This window comes from Nymphalis io, chromosome 7, assembly GCF_905147045.1.
Source record: "Nymphalis io chromosome 7, ilAglIoxx1.1, whole genome shotgun sequence".
Lineage (NCBI taxonomy): Eukaryota > Metazoa > Arthropoda > Insecta > Lepidoptera > Nymphalidae > Nymphalis > Nymphalis io.
The window spans coordinates 10,461,932-10,489,754 of record NC_065894.1 but is presented as its reverse complement, the minus strand read 5'-3'; the positions used below and the strand labels follow the sequence as shown (position 1 = coordinate 10,489,754).

Here is a 27,823-nt window from a genome sequence, read left to right as displayed (position 1 = left end):
CCATCCGTCATCGCCGTACGAAAACCTCCTTACCCTAGATCTTTGCAGGTATCGCCTACGGCTCACCTAGACGTCGCCCATAACAATATATTATTTACTGAACATATTGGTAGTAAAACACAAGCTGTTTACGGAACACTTAAAACTTGGCAATATGATTGCATAAACTTGAGTTTCTTGCATTCAATGTTTAAATTAGTTTAATGGAAAACGACGATAATCACAGACTTATTATAATTTATTGGTACTTTAAGGTTTATTTCTAATTATTAGAATAAATCACGCATTCATCAATCAATCACAATAAGCCTTTTAGCTTAGCAATTTGTTAGCAAATGTTTAATAAACATCGCTAATCGCATAATCGTATATTTTTAGTAAATAATTAGTCCAAATCAAACATAATACTGAAAATAACATTATAATTTTATTAGCTTAATATCAAACATAAACAGTTACATATATATAAATTAAATTATATTTATTTTTATGTCACTTTTATGAAATGCAATGAGATGATTAGTATGGTGTTTTTTAAATTGCGATAAATAATTACATTTATGTTCTTACAAATGTGAAATAGAAGACTATTGTAAGTTTAAATTCAAATAAGAATGATGACGACATGATTATGACGATGATAAATAGGATGAAGTTCAAATGAATTTTATTATTAATTATTATTTTAAACATCGTGAGGAAACCTGCATTTGTGTAATTTCACTGAAATTCTGCCATATGTGAATTCTACCAACCCGCATTGGAGCAGCGTGGTGGAATAAGCTCCAAACCTTCTCCTCAAAAAGAGGCCTTTAGCCCAGCAGTGGGACATTCACAGGCTGTTACGGTTACGGTACGGTATTATTTTAATGTCAATATTACAATATGGCCGATGGGCGATCACAAAACGATATATTTTTTTTATTTACTAAGCTTGGACATATTACATTTCTTTTACTTAAACTTAAACTAGAAATAAATAAATAATTTAGCTTCTATGATTAATTCATTCAGTCTCATTATCGCCGCTGCTCAATTCGAATCCGTCCTCAGTCTTCTCTGTAGTTGCTTCAATTTCTTCGACTTGTTCTGGTACTTCTGTAGCATTGGTTGCTGGTGTCGTCATACTTTCTGGAACATTCTCACAATGCTTCCCGCTGATTCCGGGAGGACATTGACACCTAAAGAAGCCGTCTCCGGACTCCAAGGATTGACACTTACCACCGTTCTTACAAGTATCTCGATTTTTTTCGCAATAATTTAGCTCTGAAAAGATAAATGTGATGTGTGTAAAAATTTAAATTGATAACTATTCCGATTATAGCCTGCTTAATAAATGATATAAGGCAATTGAGCAAAGCTCCTCAGGTATCCTTAAAGTATCATATCATACCTTCATCACAGAGCATGCCTCCCCAACCGGTCTCACAGATGCACTCCCAGGGCCGGTTGCAAGTGCCGTGCACACAGCCAGGATACCGGTGGCATTGAGCGCACGTGGGTCCCGTCCAGCCCACCTTGCATCGGCACTCACCTGGCCGCCGACAGTAACCTCGCTCACTGTGGCAACCCGCCGAGCACATTGCTACGCGACATTGGAAATTATGTTTATTAATCAGAGAAATAATACATTTAATAACCTATCACTTACAAGATATTTCTTACCAGATGTAAGTTAAAAGTATACTTAAGCAAAATGTTTTACTAGAAATATTGCGGTCATTAAAGTAATTCTTAGCTTAAACTTAATACTCAAACGATTTATGTAATTCTACCACCACAGAAAACAGAAAATAATTCCAATATTACTTGATTATTTGCTTTTGATTCGCAAATTTTGATTTCACGTATAGTGCTTAAAATATTAAATTGTAGAGAGAGAAGATTTTATCGAATTATATATCGAAACATAATTATTTTCGATTGTAAATTCCGAGTCTTAAAAATCAGTTAATACTACAAAATTTAACGAATGCCAGAATTACATGTACTTAATCAACTTACGCGTCTGGCACAACAATCCAGTGTAGCCAGGCAGGCACTTGCATTCTAGCGGCTTATCACAGTATCCATGTTGACAGCCCGGTAGCGTCTGACACGCTCGACACGTCGGCCCGGCCCAACCCAATCGGCAACGGCACTCGCCCGGGGACTCACAGTAACCACGCGTCGCGTGACAATCGGATCGACAAATTGCTAAAATTAATTAAGTAGCTGTTCTGGTTATTCAAAAAAACGGATCTCAAGAGTGAGCCAGTGTTATTGCAAACATAATTACATAAAGATTTTATTCCAATTTTAAACAAAATATACTGTAAATATAAAAGACGTGCCTTTTATTTATTGGGCTTATTAAGATTTCCATTTACATGACTTATTAAAAAACTATATAGAAATATTTATCTTACAATATCACTCCAAATTCCATACATAGTTTGTATAATATACTCACGCTCAGAGCAGAATATCCCATCCCATCCATCCCTGCATACGCATTCGAATGATACGTTACAGTAACCATGCTGACAACCAGGTAGCGGTATGCATTTGTTGCATCGCTCTCCATAGAATCCTAATTTACACCGGCATTCTCCCGGCCGCTTACAGTAACCTGTTGAGATGAATAATATTAATTTAAATGTTTTCACAAATATATAAAGAAAGTAAGAAGCGTTGCAAGCATAAAAATAATGTTGGGGACTTTTAGCTCACATATTTTATATTTAATTAATGATAACTGCCTCGTTAGTCTAGCGGGTAGCTTAGGCTGCAGATATCGAAATCTTGGGGTTTCGTCAATAAATAGATATGGCGGATGTCACTACAAAACCTGAGTGAACGAGCCGGCTTTAACTGCCACAAACAGCAAAAGATAAAATAAACTATTGAATCATATAACATTAAAATTAATATTTTATTGCGTTAGGTTAGACAAATGATACCTTGCAAAGGATCGCAGCCTTTCTTGCAACTTGGCACGTCGCAGAGATCGCCCTGCCAGCCAGGCAGGCACTTGGGCTCGCCCTTGTCATCGCACACATAGTGGCTGTGTTCGCTCTGCACCGACGGCAACTCGCACGCCTGGACACTCTTCTGATATAGAGCCGGCTAATAGGGGTGAGTGAAACAACATTTACATGCTTAAGTGAACGTGCAAACAACAACAAGGTATATTGTTGAGGCATGCTTTGTGAAATATTAAAGGTATTGTCTGTGAGAAGTTATAAGGATTGTGTTCCGATGTGTACCAATAACGGGTGGAATGATTAAAACATTTTTGACAAAAAATAAAAAAAAAATTAAGTAAAACAACGAGCAAAAATATTCTTTCTAATTTCACGTTTCGTGAATATTTTTTATATTTTTTTTGAGCCTGGTAATGAGTTACTTCATATTGTTAATTGGAACTAAATTTACATAGTTTGTGTATGTTAACGACAATTATTGTTGTAAATTTTAATTTATTTTTATATATTTTATATTTACTTCTACAAAATTTAAAATATATATTTAGATAAAATATATGTTGTATTAGACCATCAAAAGTATCAATATACTTATATTATTTTAGTAAATAATTATAATAATAAGATTCCAAAGTACATACTTGAACTTATAGTTCAAGCTTAAACTTTTATGTCTTCTGCTCCATGAGCATATTGCTGAAATAAAACCTAGTTTTACAAGCTTATTAAATCTAATCATCACTACATATTATAAAACAAGGGGGCGTCTGTCTATCTGTCTGTATGTCTGATTGCGATACACGACGGATTTTCATCCGGTTTTCACCAATGGACAAACTGATTCATGTAAAAGGTATTGGTGTATAAATCCTTAAGATATATATAGATTGTTGAAAATTTCGAAAAAATCATAACGATCCGTCCTGGGACTGACTTGCGCCGCATAAACTAAAGGTTATATTATGTATTACGATAAAATAAATTAGATTTACTAGAGATTAACCCCTTGCGATGGATGGATGAAACGGGTAGCCTGTTCTGTTCCGTACCCGTTCCGGGTATCAAATATAATTATAATAGCAGATTTAATAATTTTATTTATTAAGATTAGGTACTAATTGACTGTTTCCGATATGAAATACATAAATAAGAATTATAACCATATATAGCAGAGATAAATAAACAGACAAGCAAAGCAAATAAAATAATAGTTAAATAATTAATAACACAATATTTTACCAGCATGATGAGTATTATTTGTTAATAAATGTAATTATTAATGTGTTAAAAACAAATAAAACCGACTAAAAATACATTTTATGAAAATAGGACCGGTCTCGAGTTATGTAAAATATTTAAATATATATTAAAAAAAACAAGTACTTATCATTAAAATCGTTTCAAAATATATAGATGTCGCATAGCAAATATACAATACGCACGGACAGACACAAATTGAGAGTCTTATTATTTTTAGTCTATTAAAAAAAGTCTAAAGTCAATTTATTATACTCTATGATTTCCTGTATTTTAAACATTTCGTATGATGTAGGAGACATCATTGGTAAACTTATGTGTATTAGGAATTTTATAATCTAATTTACACACACGAACTCAACTTGCAAGTAAAATTATTAGATAAGTTTTAATTTTTACTCCTAATTTATTTATTTATCCTTAGAATCACCAACAGAAATAACAATAGAATTATAAATATGTATATGTATATTACATAATACTTATATTATGGATATAGAACTATATATCATTAATATAAAAAGTTTTGTAATGTAATAATTGTATTACAAGAACTATATGAAAGCTTTTCACAGTATTGTGACGGCTAATACGAATGTACTAATTTAAATATACAGCGACTATTAACAAAAGAAAAAACCACAAAGCCGTTAGCCGACTTCACTGTTGAACTGATGATCAACATCGGTAAAACCCAGTATTCCTTTAAGCCCATCAGGATGTCAACAGTGAGTCACTTAAGGAACTTTCTAATAACGTGAAAGCAACGCGAAAGTGTGTCGCGTGAAATCGCACTCAAAACAAATGTTTATCTACGGAGAGTTGTAAAATTAATATATCACAAATTGCCGTGACAATAACCTTATTTGTATACGTTTCTGTGGAAAAAAAAAACTACTATCTCTTTGTTGGGATTGTTGAATTTACATGCGCAAATGTTTTTTTATGATTTATTGTATATGAACAATTATTAATCATTTATTCCTTAATATATAAAGTAAATCTAAATACAGATTGTAATTGAAATACAGATCAATGATATTTATAAAACTATGTCAATTTGAAATTAGTTTCAAAACTAACAAATCTGAGTGAACGATACCAGGAAAGCAAGAAATAATAATTACATAAATATATTAAAACTCTCGAGACATTAAGATGTATGAAGGAGATCTTGTTAAGAAAACTAGTGTAATATGTTTATTAAAATCATTTTACACAATGTTGAATTATAAAAGCGACCGGCAATAAATATTTTAAAATTCTTATGTAGATATCAAAAACACGCAAGACATTTCCCGAGGATACTGACCAACTATGGTAAATAGTTAATGTAATTCAAATTATATCGCGGATAAAAATGTTTCGTTACTTGAAGTTGCAACTAAGTTTAAGACGAATATATTAACATGTATTTGCAAAGCAATTAAGTCTTTGTAACATGCATAAAAAGAGGTGAGTCCTTTACTTAGTTTCTTAAAAAATGGTATTTTAAGTATAATTTAACGGTTTTAAAAATTGCATTGATGTGTTAAGTCATGCAACTGGTTATTTAACATATTAGAAGCAAACTCTTCATAAAGATAGTTCTTTGTTTATTATTTACTTGGTGCATTTAGATTTAGTATAGTAACCTCATTCAAACTCACCTGTTTTTTCCACTTCGGTATAATATATTTAGCTGGCAACACCACCGGTGTTACACAACATATAACGACGACTATGATAAATTTATTCATTTCTTAAACTCACTTTGAATTTTTAAGTACGAACATGAACCAATTTTTCTTTTTTAATTTTAAATCATTCTTAATTTAAAATCCGTTAAATATGGCGACTTATTTGAAGGTATCGTAGAACGTCAATGCGCTAATAAGCGATATGCAGATGCTACCGATGCGTTTGATGCGCGCCGGCGCAGACGTAGTACTGTTAGTCGTGTTATTGAACTTGAATCGAGAGAGGCTACTTTCGCCGGCTGAGGCTCCGAAACTTTCTGTTTATGACACATATAAGAATCATATTTATATACAACCCGTACTATAAAAACATCTCTACGTCATAAAATTTCATTGCGATATTCTAATTTTGTTGTTATTCGATATATCTAATTTAATGTTGGCACCGCTTTTTAATTTTTTTATACCAGTAATTTAGATCTATAAATCAGTTACCCGACGGTAAGCTACCTCTGCCCTTAGGTATTAGCACGTTAAAAACAATATAAGCCAATCATTACACCGTCAATGAAATGGCAACCAAGAGAACTAAGACACTTCTCTTCATATAATCATCCCTGTAATACTGTTATGTTCAAATATATACATTGTATATACAACGTATTGATATTTAGCAATAGTATAATTAATGAGTGAGTTGTGCCTGGGTGATTGTTGTGCACAAAGCCTTAGCATTTTTTATGTATAATAGGTAGGCGATTGTAAGTGGTCACCAACGCCAATAGACATTGGCATTGTAAGAAATGTCAACCATCGCTTACATATCCAATGCGCCACCAACCTTGGGAACTAAGATGTTATGTCCCTTGTTCCCGTAGTTACACTGGCTTACTCACGCTTCAAATGGGAACACAACAATACCAAGTACTGTTGCCCTACCATATCCCTACCGAGATGATAATATTTTCTAAGAAATGTACTTTACTCATTCATTTCCTTTTAACTTATACATTTGGAATGTCGAAAATACAATATAAAAATAAATACAATCAAACATTATTGAAGCTGCGGTCGTGATCTATAAAATATAACGAAATTCTAAAATGCTAGTCAGTAAACGCTCCCTTCGTGGCCGATTTTGACCTCATCCGAAGATTATTACGATACGACTGGGCTTAATAAAGTTTGCGAAACTAGGTGAAATTCTTGCTGTAAATGTAAAGTATAATATTTAATGTTTATAATATCTTACATTTCCTCATAAACATATACAATATAAAAGTGCACTAATACCACTTTTTTAATAATAACAAAATTCATGTTAAAATTGGTTTCATTATTATTTTTGTCTTCCTTAATATTAAAAAAAAATCATTTATTATTTTCAATTTTCATAGTTTAAAACAATATTTAATGAGTACATAATCAATTTTATATAATATATTAATTCCTTATCACATTTTTTAAGCGTTTTTCATGCGCTTCAAAACTATCGAGAAGGTTTTAGAATGTTCCTTCCTGGTTGCGGATCGAAGAACGAGCTATGTGGGATTTTTGCCTAACAAAACCCCTGCGATTGCATTTTATGGCACGGAACGGAAAGGCTTCGGGATCATTTTCATATTATGCATGCGCCAAAGCTCTCATGCTTTTCTCTGCTCGTGGTTAACATAATATGACGGTTGCTTAAAACAAAGATAAAATTTAAAAAAGACAATTTAAAAAAATATATTCTCTTATAAAAGTGTAAGCTAGGTTTTAATATTTAAAATATATATTATCACTGGCTGGAAGAACAGTTAAAAACATTCACTTCTGATTCACTATACCAACTTAACGGATTCTATATGGACTTAATATTTACAAGGAAACGAATAATTAGGCAAGTAGGTTGCATGTAACTTTGTTTTCTTTCCTATTCATTGTACTGACAAAAAGATGTATTACATAGTAGTATTTTAAAGAGCAGACTATCGGAATTAGGTTATATGTTTTGATAATACTAGTATCGCCATACATCAGTGTCATAAAAAATCGCCTTCGTCATCAAGCTAAAATAACAGTTCTTTTATGCCAATTGCATTGATTTTATAGGATTGATGACATTGACAAAATATTCTTCTCCTGCAAAATGAAAGAGTTAATAATGTAATTGATGAGAATAATTGGGAAGCCGTGATACCCTAGTGGTTAGAAGACGAGAATCTTAACCGATGATTCAGAGTTCAAACCCGTGAAAATAATGAATTTTCTCGTGCTTTTAGGTTTGGCTTATGGCATCTCGTGCTCGGCGGTGAAGGAAAACAGCGTGGGGTCGAAATTTTTTATGACAATCAATCTCTTCGATCACAAGCAATTGCTATCTATTATACATAAAAAAGACTTGCAAAGAGGCGATTACTTAAATCGAATTGAATCGACTTCCAGGATCTGGAATACGGACCTCGGGATTATAATTCTGTTGTGTCATTGCATTTTCTATTCTACACTTACAACTTCACTATCAATATCTATTAAGTTATTTCTCAATGCGTTTCTTTAAAAGAAAAAAAAAACAAGTCGAATTTTATAATAACTTGAATACTCATTATGTTAATATGCGTCGAATGAAATTGATGGTTAGTTTCAAAACATTTTTTTATAACTTTTGGCAAAAATCAACGTATGTGACCATTGTCTAATTATGAAGTAGCTGGCGAGCGAAATTTATATTACTGTGATTCACTTTTGTAGCAAACCTTATTAATAGTGATAATTTGTTATTATTGTATAAAAAACGTCATGAAAATGTCATAAAAAAAAATGAAAGTTAAATAAAATTATAGTTTAAAAAGCATAAAAAAACAAAACAAAAAAGCTTTAATATCAATATGAACCAGAGTTAAAAATATTTTTTAAATACATATATTTCGTTCAATAATGATAAGTTGATGGTCTCCCGGATAATTGAATGTCTCTGATTTAGTTTTAATTAAAAATAAAATATTTGACATAAAAAATAATGTTGAGCTTCAATGAGCGTGGGATGCTTGGTATCAATTGTTATAAATATTTCATTGCTATAAAATTGATAAAAAATATTTAAGAAACATACGATACTACGATGTTGTTTTAGAAACATTCGATACTTTCACGTTGTTGTTAGTTATCTTACGATTGATAAATGAACCACAAGTTAAAGCGAACATTGTTGCTTATAATGCTTGTACCTACTCTTATAAATCCTTATGAATTCGCGTAATGATTAAATAATACGCGCTTGTCTTGAACGTGAAACGTGTGAACACAATAAATCTTTTTTTTTTATAGAATAGGAAGGTGGACGAGCATACGGGCCACCTGATGGTAAGTGGTCACCAAACGCCCTTAGACATTGGCATTGTAAGAAATGTCAACCATCGCTTATAGCCAATGCGCCACCAACCTTGGGAACTAAGATGTTATGTCCCTTGTGCCTGTAATTACACTGGCTCACTCACCCTTCAAACCGGAACACAACAATATCAAGTATTGCTGTTTTGCGGTAGAATATCTGATGAGTGGGTGGTACCTACCCAGACGAGCTTGCACAAAGCCCTACCACCAGTAAATCTGTTTTATTTGACCTTTATAATACTCTTCATTCCGAGTTATGCTGCACATTATTATATCTTCTACTCTTTATTCTTCTGATTGTGAAGCTCGATAATCAGTAATATGCCGTCTACCATTGCATGCGAGGCGACGAATGATTTCATATAAAGTTACCCTTTAGATAATTTTTTCGTGTTTTTATTAGCTTTTGTTTTCTTATTGTTTCATATTTCATTATTATTACCACGAGTATGTTTACTTATATTTAAGATTCTATTTTTCATAAAAGTTTTTATGTAATTTTATATTCCAAGATTGTTATTCAAATATTCTAATAAAATGTAAAAAATCTTTTTTTTTAATTCTATTTTTAAGGGAATATAAACTTGTTTAGAAATGTTTAAATCCAAATTTCTTGTAAAAATCTTACAAACAAATAACATATCGTGGTTGTACATGGATGTATTATTTAAAATATTTCCCAATTCGTAGAGTATGTGGCGGATTGGGAATGTAAATAAAATATCACTTATGTATTTCAAAGTATTTATTTAATTATTATTTATATTACTTTATTATATACACTAAAGCTATATACACACAGTTTAGGTCCATATTAAAATATTTATGATAACGTTCAAAAGCTTCGAATACGAACATACAATAAATTGTAAACACGATAACGGCTGGGAGAACACAAACGTATATAATATAAATAATACTAAATATAAACAGAATATTCTGTGTCGAAAAAATAATCATACATTTGTGAAAATTGTATAAAAATATTCATTGTGATGAAACACTTTATATAATCATTAAAAATAATACATAATATTTTATATCGATGATATTAATAATAAATCATCATCATATATATCTTGCTGATAATACATGATGTGAAAAAAATTACGTAATCAAGAGATTTTTATTTATAAACAAAAAAAAAATATGTTGTCTGATATGATATAAGATAATAGAGGTAATAATTGATCTCAAGCGAAACCGAAGCAAAGTACTCGTCAGAATAATACTCTGCGAAATATATTAAGCCACACATACGACATAAGCTATCAAATTAACAATTTATAATCAGGAATAACATTTAATAATATCCTGGGACAGTATTCACACACGGCCATCTGATCCCAAACTAAGCAGAGCTTGTACTATGGAAACCAGACAACTGATATACTACATATACTATTTTTTCGTTTGTAAATACATACTTATATAGATAATTACACCCATTCTCAGGACAAATAAACATGTTCATGCACACAAATGTCTGCCCTGGGTGGGACCAACCCACAACCTTCGGCATGAAAGGAAAGTCAACCAATCAAGCAATGGTAGAACCACGCCAACCAGCCCGTCATCAATTTGTTCATACATAATAAAAAATTAACTTCAGACATTTAGAATAAAATTCGTAATTAATAAGGAATGTTTAGACAATCAAATAAGTCTTTGCATAAGCAGTACTCCCAGCCTTACAATAAATTGCTACGCGAATACAAACTTTATTACGAACGAATAAAGATAGATGTTACGTGAATATATGTTTAAATGTTATAATTGGTCTTGGAATAAGGCTTAATTTGTACGGTAGCACGATTTCTTATCTAGAGTACTGAACCACGATCATTTTCAAAAAAAAAACTTAAATTTTCTTAAACATTTTGACACACATTTGTAGTAGTAAAGTTTTGTGACCAAATGAGAATGAGAATTATAAAAATAATTTCTAAAATAAAATAAAAAACACTAAAAATAAATATATCAATCCAATTTGAGACATTAGAGAAAATAAAAAATAAAATAAATATAATTCAATTCGTTAGAAAAAATCAGATCAATATGAAAAATGAGATTAGTTTTTTTTTTCTAGCGTTACATTAAATGCATTAAAACTTTAATATACCTAATTCCTAGTAACCCATAACCAATTTCTCTATCAGACCACCAACTCACCTTGTTTCGTGTATTGAAGTAACATTATTCAAAAATTCACAGCAATACTTATGTTGTTAAGCGGATGATTAGTTACACAACGCTGTCTTCTTCTTTCGAATGTCAAATCAATAACGACAGAAAGAGAGAAAATATGTGTTTAACTAAACAGCCGCTAAGCGATGTTTATAAGTAAGGCTATCAATTTGTAAACCTAAGTAAAACGTAATGAGAGTTTTTTACACAACTGCAACAATATTTAACATATTTCATTTATAAACTAACAATTTTCAATCTCAATAAATACGACGTTAAAATCACCATATTTAATCGTAATTTGAGTACGTTCGAGAACTTTTTAAAGCCCTCCTTTTTCGTGCACTAAAATCCGAATGAATATCAAACACACCATCGTACTGTTAAAAAATAATTCGAGTTATTAAAAATAACTCGCTCATAAAATGCTTATTTATCATAATTTTTTTATTTAAAAATTGTAAAACGTAACAATACGTCCGAATATTTATTCGCTCAGCGCATTACAGATAATTAATTAAAATAATTATGCCGATTTATCAATACGATTATACTAATCGAGTAAAATTATCTAAAATCGAACATCGAAAGCTTCATCGAATACCGAATAAAATGTTATCAATCGAATACAAATTGCCAACGCGATTCTTAATACTATGACAATACAAAAAAATAATTAAAAGACTCATTACAAATACGCATGAAGGTTAAGTATTTATTAAGAATATTATGTTACAAATAAGCTGAAATCTGATAATATCTAATGTATACGACGAAATCGATTACAACTCGTCAAAACTCTGTGGCTCAGTGCTAAAAGGACCAAAGTACATTATTGAGAAAACCGCATAAAACCTCAATTTGCAATTTACCAAATCGTTTAAAAAAATTGCTACAATGAGCTTATTATTATTAGTACAAACAAACAAACAAACCACCATTTGTTCATTGCTTCTAATTTCAACATTTCAGTATCGAGCCACAGAATTATTGATGACAAATTAAATTTTGCTATTAAACACAAAAAAATAAAGCATAACCCTCTTTCAGTGCGTCGTAGTTGAGTAAAAATAAAAACTCATAACTCATTGTATAGATTGTTACATACGTATATAAAGGTTAATAATATGCTTTTGAGTAAACAAAATATTTAAGGAACCTTATACATTTAATTTAAAAACTTCTACAAACGATAGTCCTTTACCAAGATATGGGGAATGATAAGAAGCTTTAAGTAACTTTTAGGCCTATATATTATAAATAATAATTAAAAACAAATCGTGATAGGCCTTTTAGTTGACAGGGTTTCCGTATGATAATTTAAAACACGCAAAAAATGAACTTAATGTTATTTAAAAATACTAGAAGATTCGAACCTCTTTGATACTTTATAATGGATTTTACAATTATTTTTTTTTGTATAAAAATTTAAGAAATAACTATCCCTTATATCGCCAATGCGCCACAAACGTAGAGAACTGAGATGGTATGTCATGTTCAAATTCTCATTTCACTACGGAACCCATATCATTTTAACTGTAATTTCGATACACAATCATTTATATATCCGTAAAGTTCAATAAACAAATCGAGTATATTATTAAATAATTACGATTGCAATCAGAATGTTTAAAAAAATATATTAAATTAATCTATATTTAGGCACGATATTTTAAATAAATATTATAAATGATAATGCTAGGGGCTTTGAGAAAGATCTCATACTATGCAGCAATTAAATAATCTCAGTACATTTTTGTAATATATATGTATATATATATATACAAGCACTACTCGGGTTCGCTATTATATTAGTTTTTTTTTCTTTTATTGTGTTTTTATAACATAATCTATTTCAAATATAACGGTCTTATAAACTTTGTTCAACGGGTGATTAGTTAAACAGTGATGTATTTTTCTTTCGAGTGTCAAATCAATATTGACAGAACGAAATCAGTATTTAACTAATTAGCCGCTAAATAAATGTTTATCTGGTATCATATTTTTCTTGAATTTCACCAGTATCTGCTGTTCGAAAACGTTACAATATAAATTATATAATATATATATACAAAATTAAATTACAAGAATCCAAACATGAGTTTTCAAAAAAAAAAAAAACAAAGTTCAGATTTCAAAATGTACTAAAAATATATCATTTTAAAGATTCAATATAATAAATTTGTGACTTACACGCCATTGTTGTTGAACAAATTCTATTACAATCAATAAATAGCAGTAATAATATATATAATAATATATCTTTAATGTTTTTTTTAATTTTTCAACATTAACAATATACACAAATCAATTGAAAATTTTCTTTCACAAACAAACAAACATATTTTAATGACAGTTTATATAGCTCGATTTATAATTGGCACTACCGATCTATCACAAACGGTTTTTGGTCAACGGTGAGAATAGAAACCCTATTGAATAATCGTCAATGCTGTCTTGTGCATAAATTCAATTAAATGCAATCAAACTTTGAACCTTAAACCATATAAGATAAAGTCGAATATCGTCTAAGCTAAGTGCAACAACTCAAACATACATAGTGTAAACGAATTTGAACCGTAACATTAAGATCACAAGGCTTAATATCAACTAAAGTCTAGCGTTATAATTCGGCTAAGCAGTGCAATCAGTTGCTTCATAAGTCTTTCTGTCGCGTGTCCGGGTACTGCGGCACGTGTTTGTAATCTGGGAATGAGTACAGCACGAGGTGGTCTGCTGTCTTGTACCAAGGTATCAGACCGTTCTGAAAAAAAAAATACATTTTATATATAGTTTTATTTTATCTGTATTCATTTAATTTCCATAGACTAAGCATCCGTACCTTTGCCTACAAAATATTTTTTATTAATCACTTACTATAAAAAAAAATAGAGATGGCCCAGTGGTTCGAACGCGTGAATCTTAACCGATGATCGTGGGTTCAAACCCGGGCAAGCACCACTGAATTTTCATGTGCTTAATTTGTGTTTATAATTCATCTCGTGCTTGACGGTGAAGGAAAACATCGTGAGGAAACCTGCTTGTGTCTAATTTCATTGAAATTCTGCCAACCCGCATTGGAGCAGCGTGGTGGAATAAGCTCGAAACCTTCTCCTCAATGCATTTCAAACATTAACTATAAACGGACTGTACCTTAATCCAAACACAGGAGGAGTAAAGACAAAATAACCAACTGATATAATTTACAGTTTACCTGGTCTTCTATATATAAAATGAATAATTGTAGATTTTAATTTCCCCAACTCTCTGTTTTGTATCAACAAAACAACAATGGCTTAGAAATAGGAATAATATATATATATTTAAATTTCTCAAAAAGTGGTCAATCCATTGATTGTTGAGTAGATTATACAATACGTTCGTGTAATGTAATTATTTTGAGATTTTAGGTCATTATATCAACGTAGTGGGATAAAATTGACAGTTCGGACGCTGTCCAAATTATTACCGATAACAAAAAAACTATTTATAAAAGATTTGTATGTAACGTAATTTTACAGAGCAACGGTAAAATATCGTCATCGTTTTATGTTTAATTAATGGGAATGAAATACGACTGTGCACTTATCAGCAATCTTTGATCACACAAAATGCTTACCTTCAATTCATCAGTAACCTTTTTAATAATAAAGACCAAAAGCTACTACTTAAATATGAATATAAGATTATAGATAGATAGTTTTTAGAAATTATTCCAATAATCGACGATTTTAATCAAAATGAAACTCAGTATATTGAAAAAAAAAACTCACCACATTCGTCCGCTTGTTCGTTCCTCTACCGAAACCATTCCAGTGGTTACCAGCTATGCCAATTAAGTCTCCAACCTGAGAAACATTTACTATATTAATTTCTTACAAGCAGATTAGCCATTATTTAACATAAGTATTAAACTTTTTAAATACATAAACAATCTTCGTGTTCTGTTTCTACCAAAAACATAACGTCGAGCATTTTGTATTTAATACATGAGCAATTTAATAATCATATTAAATTTAAAGAAAAAATGTTTTAGATATTGACGCCTTATTTTCGAAATGTAATATATAATATATATTTTTGGAGTATAAATAGAAAATTGGTGTTTCAAAATACTATTAACAAGAAAACGAAGAAACCGTATGTCTTGACTTACTATGGAATTATAAACACCAAAATGAAGTAAATATTTGAAAAAGGAATTACATGCTGTAACAGTCACCTGAACAGATATTTCCTGATTCCCTCTGGCGTTGTGCGCCATGACCGCCCGCCTGTCGTGCGCGTTCTGCCCGCCGAAGTAGTAGATGTCGTCCAGGGAGTAGAAGCTGTCCGACGCGTCCACGCGGTTGGTTTGCATCATCTCGTACGCGACACGACCCACCTTTACAAAGTAATGTACATAATTAAGAAAGGAATTGGTATGTTATTTTATGCTGTAGACTAACATCAAAAATCAAATACAAATTAAAATAACAATCAAAAGTAAATTATAAAAAAGTATTAATTAGTTTGAAAACTCCTGTTAAAATGAATGTCAAGCTACCACCGGGTCAGAACGTAGATTTTATCGAGAAGAATCAAGTAGACCCTTATTATCACCTTGAAATCTGTTGTTGATCGCGAGTTTAAAATAAAAAAGGACTTTTACCAAAAATGGTCTGTAGTAGCCCGGAGTGAAGAAGTTGCTAGAGCTCTGTGTGTGTATAGGGTAGCAGCGGTGCGTGGTGTTAGTGTGGAGTGTGCGTGTGTCCGACCTGGCTGCTGAAGGTGCACACGAGGTAGTCGCAGAGCGCCAGCAGGTGCAGGTCGACGAGCAGGCCGGTGAGCGACAGCGGCGTGTAGCGGCGGTGCGTGGCCGCCGTCTTGGCGATGGACGGGTCGCCCAGGAACTCGAACTGCGGGTACTTGTTGCGGGCGTCCTCCAGCACCTGCAGGAAAATATTCATTGCACTTTATGTGTTAGAACTGAAGTCAAGAATCCTTTTACGACATAATGTTTCTATTTAAAACGGCTTCTTTCGAGCATGAATACCACCAAGGCAAGCCAAGGTCCCAATTAGTATTTTTTTAACTCATTTACCGCTCCTGTCAAAACTAACACTAATCCAAAAAAGTGTAGTCATCATGCTACGCCCAATACATGTTAAGCGTCGAAAACGATAAATCAATATGCAGTAAAATAAATATAAACAAGAGTTTTAATAATAATATATAGTATACGCGCCATTCAGACTCTAGGTAGGCAGAGAGCGTAGTGCGCAGAATGGGTATGAGGGCATAAGAGAACGTTATGCCGTTTGGCAACACGGCACACGAGTCGGTCTAACCGCCAAGGCACGACAATAGAAGTTTCACATCAAGGCTTACGCATTAAGTTCTCATATTGGCTAGCGTATGATTATGGTGATAGGGTTTTGTACTTGGTGGTAGGATTTTGTGCAAACCTGGGTAATTATCACCCACTTAACTTATTTTTAATAAAAAAAATAATAATAACGCTAAGTATGTATTAAATTTAAATATTGCAAAATAAATTATTAAATATATCGATGATGGTTGGTAGATGCTTGCCTTCCACGCCGAAGGTTTTAGGTCCGATTCCCACCCACGACAGACATTTGTGTGCATGAACATGTCTGTTTTTCCTGAGTCTGGGTGTAATTATTTATATAAGTATGTATTTACAAAAGAAAAATAGTATATGTAGTATGTCAATTGTCTGGTTTCCATAGTACGAGCTCTGCTTAGTTTGGGATCAGATGGCCGTGTGTGAATTATGTACCAGGATACCAGGATATTATTATTGACTCACATTGGCGTCGTCCGTGGCTAGGTACACTCTCTTCTTGTCGACGTGCTGGGTTAGTTCTAGCTGGTCGTAGTAGTCCTTCACGTGTAGCATATATTCGTCGATGTGGTGGAAAGCCGCTTCAGTGCCCACTTTATCAGTTCTCCTTATGTGAACACTATAGACATAAAAATACAAAATAAATATCTAATATTTACTGGTGTTAGAGCTTCATGCAAGCTCGTCTAGGTAGGTACCGCCCACTCATCAGATATTCTACCGCAAAACAGCAGTACTTGGTATTGTTGTGTTCCGGTTTGAAGGGTGAGTGAGCCAGTGTAATTACAGGTACGAGGGGCATAACATCTCAGTTCCCAAGATTGGTGGCGCATTGGTGATGTAAGCGATGGTTAACATTTCTTACAATGCCAATGTCTATGGACGTTGGTGGCCACTTACCATCAGGTGGCCCATATGCTCGTCCGCCTTCCTATTCTATAAAATATATATATATCACATGTAGCAAATTGCAAGTACATTCATCGGTTAAGCTTTGTCTCACCTGTTTAGTCAGGAATCAAAGCCTTATTAATATAATAAGTGTTGTCTATTATTAGTCTAGTCTACTAAAATTATAAATGCGAAAGAGAGTTAGTTTGTTTGTTGCTTTTTTACAACTAAACTGTTCAACAAATCATCATGAAATTTTGCATACAATATGTCAGGTTCGTACACGCGGGTGGAAACTAGTTAGAAATAACCATAAACTATAGTTAAATGTGCTTTAACTGTTTTTTATCTGTGAAACGTTTAATATAATATTTTTTCTATTATTTTCTTTGCTATTATATATATACTTATAACAATGTCACTTATGTAAGTATGTGTTACTTTAAGCTTAAAATCGTTATGTATGGCTTTGGCTTTGTGCAAGTCTACAATATAAATATCAGGAGGTTCATTGGACTGAATTTAAAAAATAGTGTCATGCGTCATATTAGTTCCTTTTGACATTATGTAAAAATCTTTGACATGCGCTTTAAATATATATATAAAAAGAAGAATAAGAATTTGTTTAATATCTCACCCCACAATAGGTTTTTTGAAATTCATCTTGGCTATTGTTTCATTGATCGCTTTCTGCATACCGGCCCTTGGCTTCAGCACATATTTAAGCATTTGACCGATCCACCACGAAGACGGATCACCGTTGAAACGAACTATCCTGCAAACGGACATCATACAGATTATATATACAAAATCATAGGAATATTATTGCTCTTAAAAAAGTTTACAAAGATAATTTAAAAAAAGAATAAAGCACCAATACTATTTATTGATTTCATTGAAAATAAAATAAAGATAAAGTCCGGCCGCTGAGCGAATGTTTTGCTGACGTCTGTTAGTTGGTCGTGTATAGTGATGCACTATAAAAACAAACAGTTGACATACAAACAGCGCTGTATGATTTGTAAAATATAGTTTTTTTTTTTTTAATTATTTTAACAGAAACATTCGTCTCAGGCTTAGTTAACCTTTTATTGGAAATGTATAAATACCAGTTATTATGTATTTTTGGAATATTTTTTCTAATAGAATGGTAAGTTAAGCAATGACATACCTGTGTGCTAAATCAGATGGTATAGCGAGTGGTAAGAACTTCGGTTTCTGAGATATCGAGTCGATAAAAGGTAACGACACTACTTTTGCGTCATACGAAGCTGGAATGGAACAAATAGAACATTCATTAAATCGTGTGATCGCGTAAGTTGCGTGTACCGTAGGCAAAACAAATACAATATTTCCAATTAATTATAATTATTATATATCGAAATACATACATGTAACATTCTTGATACCTAACCAAAGTAGCTCTACATAAATACTGAATCTAAGATATACATTAATAAATAAAACTTAATATCACTATATATATATGTCTGTTTGTCTGTCTGTGTGAACGCGACAAACTCCAAAACTACCGAACGGATTTTTATATGGTTTTCATCAATACGCTGAGTGGTTTGTGAGGAAAGTTTTGTTGTATAATTTATTAATGTTTTGTGTAAATTTACATAAACATGTCAATAATCGTTGAAGGTGTCAAATCAATGGTTATATTATGCATTACGATATAAACATTTTATTTTGACCCTTATTTGACCCGTGCGGAGCAGGGCCGGGTAGTTAGTACACAATATATTCAATAATCACAAGACACCCGCCAACACCACCGCTATTGTTCCTTCAAAGTATTTGCTATTAACTTTAAGATTGTTAAATCACCCGACAAAATCAAACATCCTCCGGACGCCGGAGACTTCAAACGCTCTCTAGTAGCGTTTGAATACATAACTTGAAAATTGTTATAAAAAACCGAGACACGCAGTTCCAGTAAATGATCGCATCGTTAGTACATTCACATTCAAAAAGACAGATATATATATAACTATTTCCATTAATAATAATTATGTAATTCAATCATAAAAGATCAATTATACTATTCAAGATTTAGAAATGATATCCAATATTACCTGGCCACTGAACTACTTTATCGTCATACGTTGAAGTACAACTATCTGATATGGGATGGAAAACGTACTCCCAGCCCTTATTGTTGTACCTCCAACCCTTCGAGTTCAGTATCAAGGTCCTCTCAGTAGCGTATGCGAATATCAGACAATACACTATGTGATGGAGCTGACAACCGAACCCGCAACCCTGAAAAGAGGAAACATATATATTTTTTAAATCTTTTTATGTATTTAGAACAGTACAGCTGTAAGAACACAATCGACACACCGCTTAAGACGATCGAAACCTGTCAGAAAGTGATATACGATATTGACTAGAATTATTATACATTTAAAGTATACACGTATCAAAATAGCGTATCATAGTAAATCGATATACAACATTTCACGAGTGAGATAAGAAGTGATTTATTACAGAATATCATTGGAGTAAGTAGACTACCTGATGGTAAATGGCCACTTATGTCAATAGACAATGGTACTTTAAGTAATACCAGCCACTCTTTAAGCTGACAATGCATTTTCGACCTTGAGACCAAAGATATTATGTTCATTTTGCCTTAATTACATTAACTTGCATACATACTTCAAAAGGAAACATAGCAGTACAAAAAAATTGACGTTTAACGTGGTAGCGTTATGGCTTTAAAATAAATAAACAGATAAGACTTGAACAGCCTTACCAGTAAATTTACCAAAGACATTTATTAAGACTCTGAAAGACATAATACTTATTAATTTATGATAATGATGATGTTGTCCTCCTTGCCAATTTTGCCCACAGCGGCCATTTTCAAACGAAACTAGCCAACGACGCGATACGCACAGCGCACTTGTGGTGTTCCCACATTTTTATGAACCGATGAAATCCGATCCGAACGGAAAATAAACTTCAGTAAAACTAACAAAAGGATTTAATGATTTTACTATTTGTATTTATATGTATATATTTATAATTTTTTTAAAGTAAGTATGGTATCAGCGCGTACCTACTTTTAAACAAAAAGAAGCATATATCACGAAAATATATTTAAATATCGAATTATATTTTTTTTATTTCGTTTAAGCAAAGATACGCCCTATACATCTAAAACGTACGATCATATTATATCGATGATGACTATTTTTTATATCAGACTGGGTGTCACAAGATCGATTCTTTATTATTTCCAGCATTAATTAAGAATAATGACCTTTCGTGAGAAGCGCTGTTGTTATTTTACAAGTCGAACACGACTTTTCAAGTTCAGTCGCTTGATTATAATTGGTTATTAATTTAACCTAAGCTCAATTTTTCAATGACACTTAAGTTACTTATCGTTAAAGTATTATTTTGTTACTTTTTTTAGAAATCGAAAAGAATATTTTCAAATTACATTAGAGTATATTTTGACTTTTGAAGCAACAAAACTACGTCAAGAAATTAATAATAGTAATAATTTACCAAAATAAATAAAAAATCTAAAAATTGAATTATAAGTCTAGTTTATATAAGTAATTTTTTTGCAATTGTTAATATTTTTATAATTTACTTAAACGTAACATATAAAGTATTGTTGTTTTGTAATAACTGATTATTTTTTACTCTAGCAACTTAATATTAATCTTTAAATATTATTTCTGATGCCAATATCAATGCGAATGCGGTGTCACCTGTAATTGAGACACCATTTAAGATCATACAAAAATGTTTACGTCCCTATATCACGTTGATTTCGATGTGTGCTTTGTTGTGGCATTTTAGATACATAAAATTAAATAATCATTATAGGTATATAATTTGATTACTCTTTGTTAAAATAACTTCTCTGCACTATGACTTCCTTAACAATGCCAAATGATTTGTTGAACAACTGTTATATTCTTGTTATAGTTATAAGTTCTCATGACGCTGTAGCAATGAGAAAATAAAGTACTTTAAACTGAACTGTGTCCGTCTGAGCCTGGGAATCACTGATACCTTACAATTTGGTAAAGTTTTTCTGTCAAGAAATACTCAGTATCAACCCATAAGTGTAGCAGTGTTAACACAGCTATTTCAAAACTACCTGTGTCTTGTACCTCAGAAAGCAGGGAAGTCGGTTTCCTATCCCTGAACTCTCTCTGGTCGTGTCGTACTCAATAATATTGTTACAGACTATTTTACTAGGCAACCCCACTCATCAGATATTCTACCGCTAAACAGCAATACTCAGTATTGCGTTTCGATTTAAAGGGTGAGTGAACCAGTTTAACTACAAGCACAAGGGATATAACATCTTTGGCCCAAGGTTGGCGGCACATTGGCGATGTAAGAAATGGTTAATATTTCTTACATAGCCAATGTCTATGGACTATGGTGACCATATAACATCAACATCATTTGCCCGTCCGCCTAACTAACATAAAAAAGACACTTTTTTATGCTGAAACCTTCCTTATCTTTGCTTTTCTTGTGACAAGCCTTTATTTCATTACGTTTATATTATACATTACTATTGTTTGTGTATTATAATTTTATATATATATTTTTCTATCATATATTTTTTCAAGTTTATTCTCTTATCAACTTAATAACTAACATGAACTACCTTGAATACATAAAACTATTCAACAAATAAATGCTTTCTACGCACACAAGCGTAGAAAATAGAACGAACAAATAAATATACTTCACACATTGGTGATAATTTCAAAACTACAATGACGAAATAGGTCATCGACCTTTAGTATATAAATTCATTAAACATTTTATTTATATGCTGAGCTAATTATAACCCGGATGCTTCGTGACCCGTTACTTTGTCGCCACGAATTTTATAAACACCAAAATAGCGTCACGCTAATTGATATCAGCTAAGAGCTGATGGAATTTCATAATTTTATAAAACCGTTTCGACAAAAGGTAGAACGATAAGTATAGTAAGTGGGCCCAGTGAGATATTCGCATTATATTTTCATACTGTTAGAGAAGTATTCTAATTTTTTCGATCTATCAAAAACAAATATTCATAGAGTAATACAACATTCAGTATCAAATTATCTCATACCGACATAGTCCGAAATTTTGCTGTCTATTCGAGACCTTTTCGCTATGTCAAATCAATCAAATCAAAATATACCTTATAAAGGTAAACGCTTTTTATATTATGTGTTAATGTTACGGATGTATGCCTAGGCCTACAAGGCACCTGCCTTAACATTAAATTAATAACGTTATAATGTATTTGCAAAGGTAATATATTAGGCCACAACTCATAATTTTGTGTTAAAATAAAGATAACATTAGTCTGACTTATGACATTTATGTTTCATTGCTGGACATATACAAATTTATCATTTCATCATATACATAGACCCGTGATGACCAAGTCTTAAGAAGATAAGAATCTTAAGCTACAATACCGAGTTCAAACTCGGGCAGGTACCAGTGCATTTATGTGCTGAATTTATGTTTATAATTCATCTCGTTCTCGGCGGTGAAGGAAAACATTATGAGAAAACTGCATGGGGCGGATGGAAATCTGCCGCATGTATCAACCAAAGCCAATTAGAGCTGCTTGGTGGAGTAAGCTCCAATCCTAAAAAAGGAGAGGAGGACTTAGCCTAGCAGTTGGACATTTATAGGCTGTTACTTACTAACTCTTACAAGTATAGTTCCAATATCCTCCAGATGAGGAATCATTATTCTATCTCACGATTGTAACCTTCAAAGTTCTTCTAGTATATTTTTGTAACTAAACCAATAAAACCACACGAAATAAATAATATTTAAATATTGAATTACCAATTATTTTAAACTCATTATAATCGCCGACATTTAACTCTTATCGTGAGCTATGCATAGCGATGTTAGCTTGCCCTCTTGTAATGGCTTGTAAATGAATATTTAAACACACGCACACATTATATCAGTACGCCGTTATCAACATTGTATTATAATACAAACATGTGGACGGGTTTCCCGTATAACATGTATTATCACATTAATTTTAGAAGATAAAATTGTTTAAGGATCTTCAATTGAAAATCAAAACAAATCACCTGTTTCATTCTGTAGGAAATCACTTCGCATCTCACTCGTAAAATCTTGAAAAACGTCTACCGGTCATACGCTATTTAGATTCGTCTTCAAATGCTTCCATTACTAGTTTAGACGAATGTAAGTAAGGGGGGAGATGTTGGTGTTGGAGGAGCAGTTGTATGTAAAATAGCCTATGTCCTACCTTGGGGTTCAAGATTGATTCATATCAAATTTCATAAAAATGTTTTGTTCTAGACGTGTAATCATAACAAACAGACAGAGTTACTTCCGAATTTATAATATTACTAAAGATGTCGCATATTACTTTCTGACATTTAACAATGTTGCCCTGCGAGGATTTTTAAAATTGCTCCTATAAAAAGCTCTACTTAACACTAGATCATAAGCAATTAACAACATAATCTTACTAATTTCATAAGAACTTATACGCCTACAATGTAACGTTGTATTTGAATTCGATATGATTTTACAATTTATTTACAAAATAATTATTTAAATTGAGGGCTTACATGCTAATAATATTATAAACTCTTAAAGTTAGTGGGGCTGGATCTTTGTTACTCGTTCACTCAAAATCTACCGAACTGAGGTACCTTATACCCTGACTTAATACATAGGCTGTACCTGCAGTCTTCCTCAAACGCGGACGTAGCCACGGGTGGAAGTTAATAATACACGGATCTATATTAAAATACTATACATATCAATGTCCCCGAATGGTGGCAAGAATGCTAGAATGCGAGAATTTCTCTATTGAATCATGATTCCTATTATTATTTGTGCGTAAAATGAAGGCTGTTATTACAATTTTATATTGTGGGTATACATTTATTATTTACTTATGTATTATTTATAAACGCAAGCAAATCAATATAATGAACAATAAGATCCGAATCGAATTCGACAAAATCAAGGATATGAACAATAGACTTTCTCGAACAAGTTATATGGTAATCCATATGAGATGATTAGTACACCTCCTTACCGCTTTATTTTTTTAATTTCATGTCCCTCACCCAAAGGTTGTCTGGAAGAGATCGCTCTTTTAGCGATAAGACCTTTTGTACACAAATAGTTTTCGTTTTTTTTTTTGTGTTTGTGTTTAAAATGGTTATGTAACTCTTTTAGTGTACAATAAAGCATATTCTATTCTATTCTTATAGTATATAATAGTAAATAAAAGCATTCTAGTTGTTGCTACAATCTCGATAAGGGGACGTGTCAATAGCATTCTTCCTGCAATCAATGTCAACTACCGAATGAGTTTAAATCTGAGGGTCTGGATAAACTGGCCAATAATAACTTGTTCATATAGATAAGCTGGCGAACGATATACGTTTCATGTGGCCGAGAATTATGCACTTTATCTCACTCTGATGAATCATAAACAATACATTAAAAAATCACAAGAATCAAAACCGTTTTTAAGTCTTTTGAATTTTCTTCGCTTTTTTTTTGACGTAAATGCACCAATAGTGTAATGATTTACGGACCGCTTAGCGACGTAAAAGTCGCAGGTTCGATCCTGACCTCTAGGGCTATTATCGTCCCCACTCGTACCAGAAGCTGTACGATCAATTGGAGGGATTAAAACATGAGTAATTCCTTAAAAAACGCATTGCTATTATAATTTAGAAAAAAAAATTCATTTGCGAGCATACCAGTAAATAGGTAGATGAGCACATGGGTAAAAGTAAAGTAAAATAAATTCTTGGACAAAATGGACACATTGACACATCAATCGCTTGAAATTTTCTCTAAGTACTCGTAGCGCGACTAATGTCATAGTAAATAAGCCGTTATTTACTTTTATAATACATCAAGGTTATAAGATAGGACAGTTTAGAACAGTATCTTCTTTTAAATTACGTATTACGTATAAATATCACATTAAAATATTCATTAATTTGATGATGATGATTTAACAACCCCATTTCTTTGGAGGCATCTACAGCTGTTCATAATATCCAGGTTTCGAATACCTTGGTCGAACAAAAGCAAAGTTATTAGGTTTTTCTTCAGAATTCACATATAGAAGTACAGTATTAAGGAGTTGATGGTGTCCAGGATATTAATGCAGCTGATTGATTACTTTTATTTTTAATTGACGGGCCGGTTGGCATGGTTGGTAGATAAATGCCTTTCACGCCGAAGGTTGTGGGGTCGATTCCCACCCAGGACAGAGATTTGTATACATGAACATGTCTATTTGTCCTGAGTCTGCGTGTAATTATCTTAAGTATGTATTTACAAAAGAAAAGTAGTATATGTAGTATATCAGTTGTATGATTTCCATAGTACAAGCTTTGCTTAATTTGGTATCAGATGGCCGTGTGTCAATAAGGTCTCCGGATATTATTATTAATTATTTATTTTCCATCCTCCCTAATTTATAGTCAATTATATATTTCTTCGTATTTTGTTGTGATCAATACATACATATGTAAATACAATAATTGAAACAAATATATAAAAAAAACATACCTAATTATTTTCACATTACATAGTATGGTAAATATAGCACAATATCATATATCGTGAATGGCAACCTTAGTTGTCAAGTTCCTAAAACAACAAACAAAGAAACCGTCGAAGTTCACCAGCTGTCGTAACCCTTACAAATACCCACACGTGTTGCCGATCAATTGTTGAAATTTTACAATATTCCAATGAAATATGTTAAAGTTACCCTTTTAGAAATTTCTTATAATAATATTCTAATTTGTGTATCAATCTGGATTTATGTCTAAGTCTACATGACACTGAGGCAGCCGAGGGCCAAGCCAGAGCTAAAAATAATAAATTTTACTCTGAATATTCGGAAACGAGGGTTTCAAATCTGAAACTGCTTACGGCTTTTTGATCTATAATTCCGGGCCTGTATATCACAGTTATTCTTGCTTAATAAAATTTAAACGAAATGTATTGAGGTTTTCAAGGAATATTATCATAGTTTAGTTTTGACAACTACAAGTGTGGTCCGAAAACTTTGTTGTTTTTATTTTCAATTATTGTTTAATCACAAACAACTAATAAATATGGCAAAATTGTTCATTAGAATGTACTCTTGCTATGAGTGTACACCAAATAAACGCAATATCAAGTTATTGGAAATAGTTTAAGCTGAGTAGATCGTGATTTTCTTTGTTGATTATAATGCACTTTTGCTCCACACCCGCACGACGTGTACGAAATTTGTTAATAGAATATGTATTTTTTTATATCTGATGGTAAGTTTTCACGTGTCACCGTAAGAAATATTAACCAATCCTTACATATGTCGCATATGTGCCGTTTGGAACTAAGGTTTTATTACAGTACAGTAACAGCCTGTTAATGTCCCACTGCTGGGCTAAGGCCTCTTCTCCATTTTGAGGAGAAGGTTTGGCTTATTCCACCACGCTACAATGTTAGTAGAATACACGTGACAAAATTTCAATGAAATTAGACACATGCAGGTTTCCTCACGACGTTTTCCTTCACCGTCAAGCACGAGATGAATTATAAACACAAATTAAGCACATGAATATTCAGTGGTGCTTGCCCGGGTTTGAACCCACGATCATCGGTTAAGATTCACGCATTCTTACCACTAGGCCATCTTGGCTGTTATAAGGTTTTATTATAAGGTTTTATTATGCCTGTAGTTATACCGCCTCACTCGCTCTTTAAGCGTAATGTAAATGAAGTTTCAACGGAATTAGAGAGCAAATTTTAATATACAAAATCACACTTACAGTGCACTTTTTTTCATCTGATCCTACTTTAGTAATTAGTAAATAATAAACTGTTACATAAATACCTTATTCAAATTGCAGATGACCTTCCTGGACTCCCTGCAATCCGCTGGGTTTTGCAAATACTTGAGTCTTCTTTGTACGAGGTCGCTGACATTCGCCGCTTCTGTCCTCCTCCATTCGTGGTACCCATCCAGTTCCGGGAGCTTCTGTTGATCCGATAGCAATGATCTAAAAACAAATATATTATACAGATATTTGGAAACAGGCACA

At 32.3% G+C, this 27,823-nt stretch overlaps 2 protein-coding genes across 2 annotated transcripts in view; both read right to left on the bottom strand.

The window, feature by feature from the left end:
* Positions 1-1,006: 1,006 nt before the first annotated feature.
* LOC126769766 (neurogenic locus protein delta-like) lies at positions 1,007-6,144 on the bottom strand. The gene is made up of 6 exons (XM_050488684.1): positions 5,873-6,144; positions 2,943-3,081; positions 2,453-2,611; positions 2,005-2,196; positions 1,394-1,585; positions 1,007-1,266 (listed from the first exon to the last, which is right to left on the bottom strand). Exons 1-6 carry the CDS (start codon positions 5,960-5,962, stop codon positions 1,007-1,009), a joined length of 1,032 nt encoding a protein of 343 aa, XP_050344641.1. The 5' UTR covers positions 5,963-6,144.
* Positions 6,145-10,004: 3,860 nt separating this feature from the next.
* LOC126769468 (alpha-(1,6)-fucosyltransferase) overlaps positions 10,005-27,823 on the bottom strand; it is a 33,556-nt gene continuing 15,737 nt past the window's right edge. The window contains exons 5-13 of the mRNA XM_050488295.1: positions 27,616-27,781; positions 19,790-19,976; positions 18,877-18,976; positions 18,343-18,480; positions 17,280-17,433; positions 16,222-16,395; positions 15,687-15,848; positions 15,238-15,312; positions 10,005-14,228 (exon numbers count right to left, since the gene is read on the bottom strand). Of these exons, the coding sequence (XP_050344252.1) occupies positions 14,121-14,228; positions 15,238-15,312; positions 15,687-15,848; positions 16,222-16,395; positions 17,280-17,433; positions 18,343-18,480; positions 18,877-18,976; positions 19,790-19,976; positions 27,616-27,781 (1,264 nt within the window). The 3' untranslated portion in view covers positions 10,005-14,120. The remainder of the gene's footprint in view (positions 14,229-15,237; positions 15,313-15,686; positions 15,849-16,221; positions 16,396-17,279; positions 17,434-18,342; positions 18,481-18,876; positions 18,977-19,789; positions 19,977-27,615; positions 27,782-27,823) is intronic.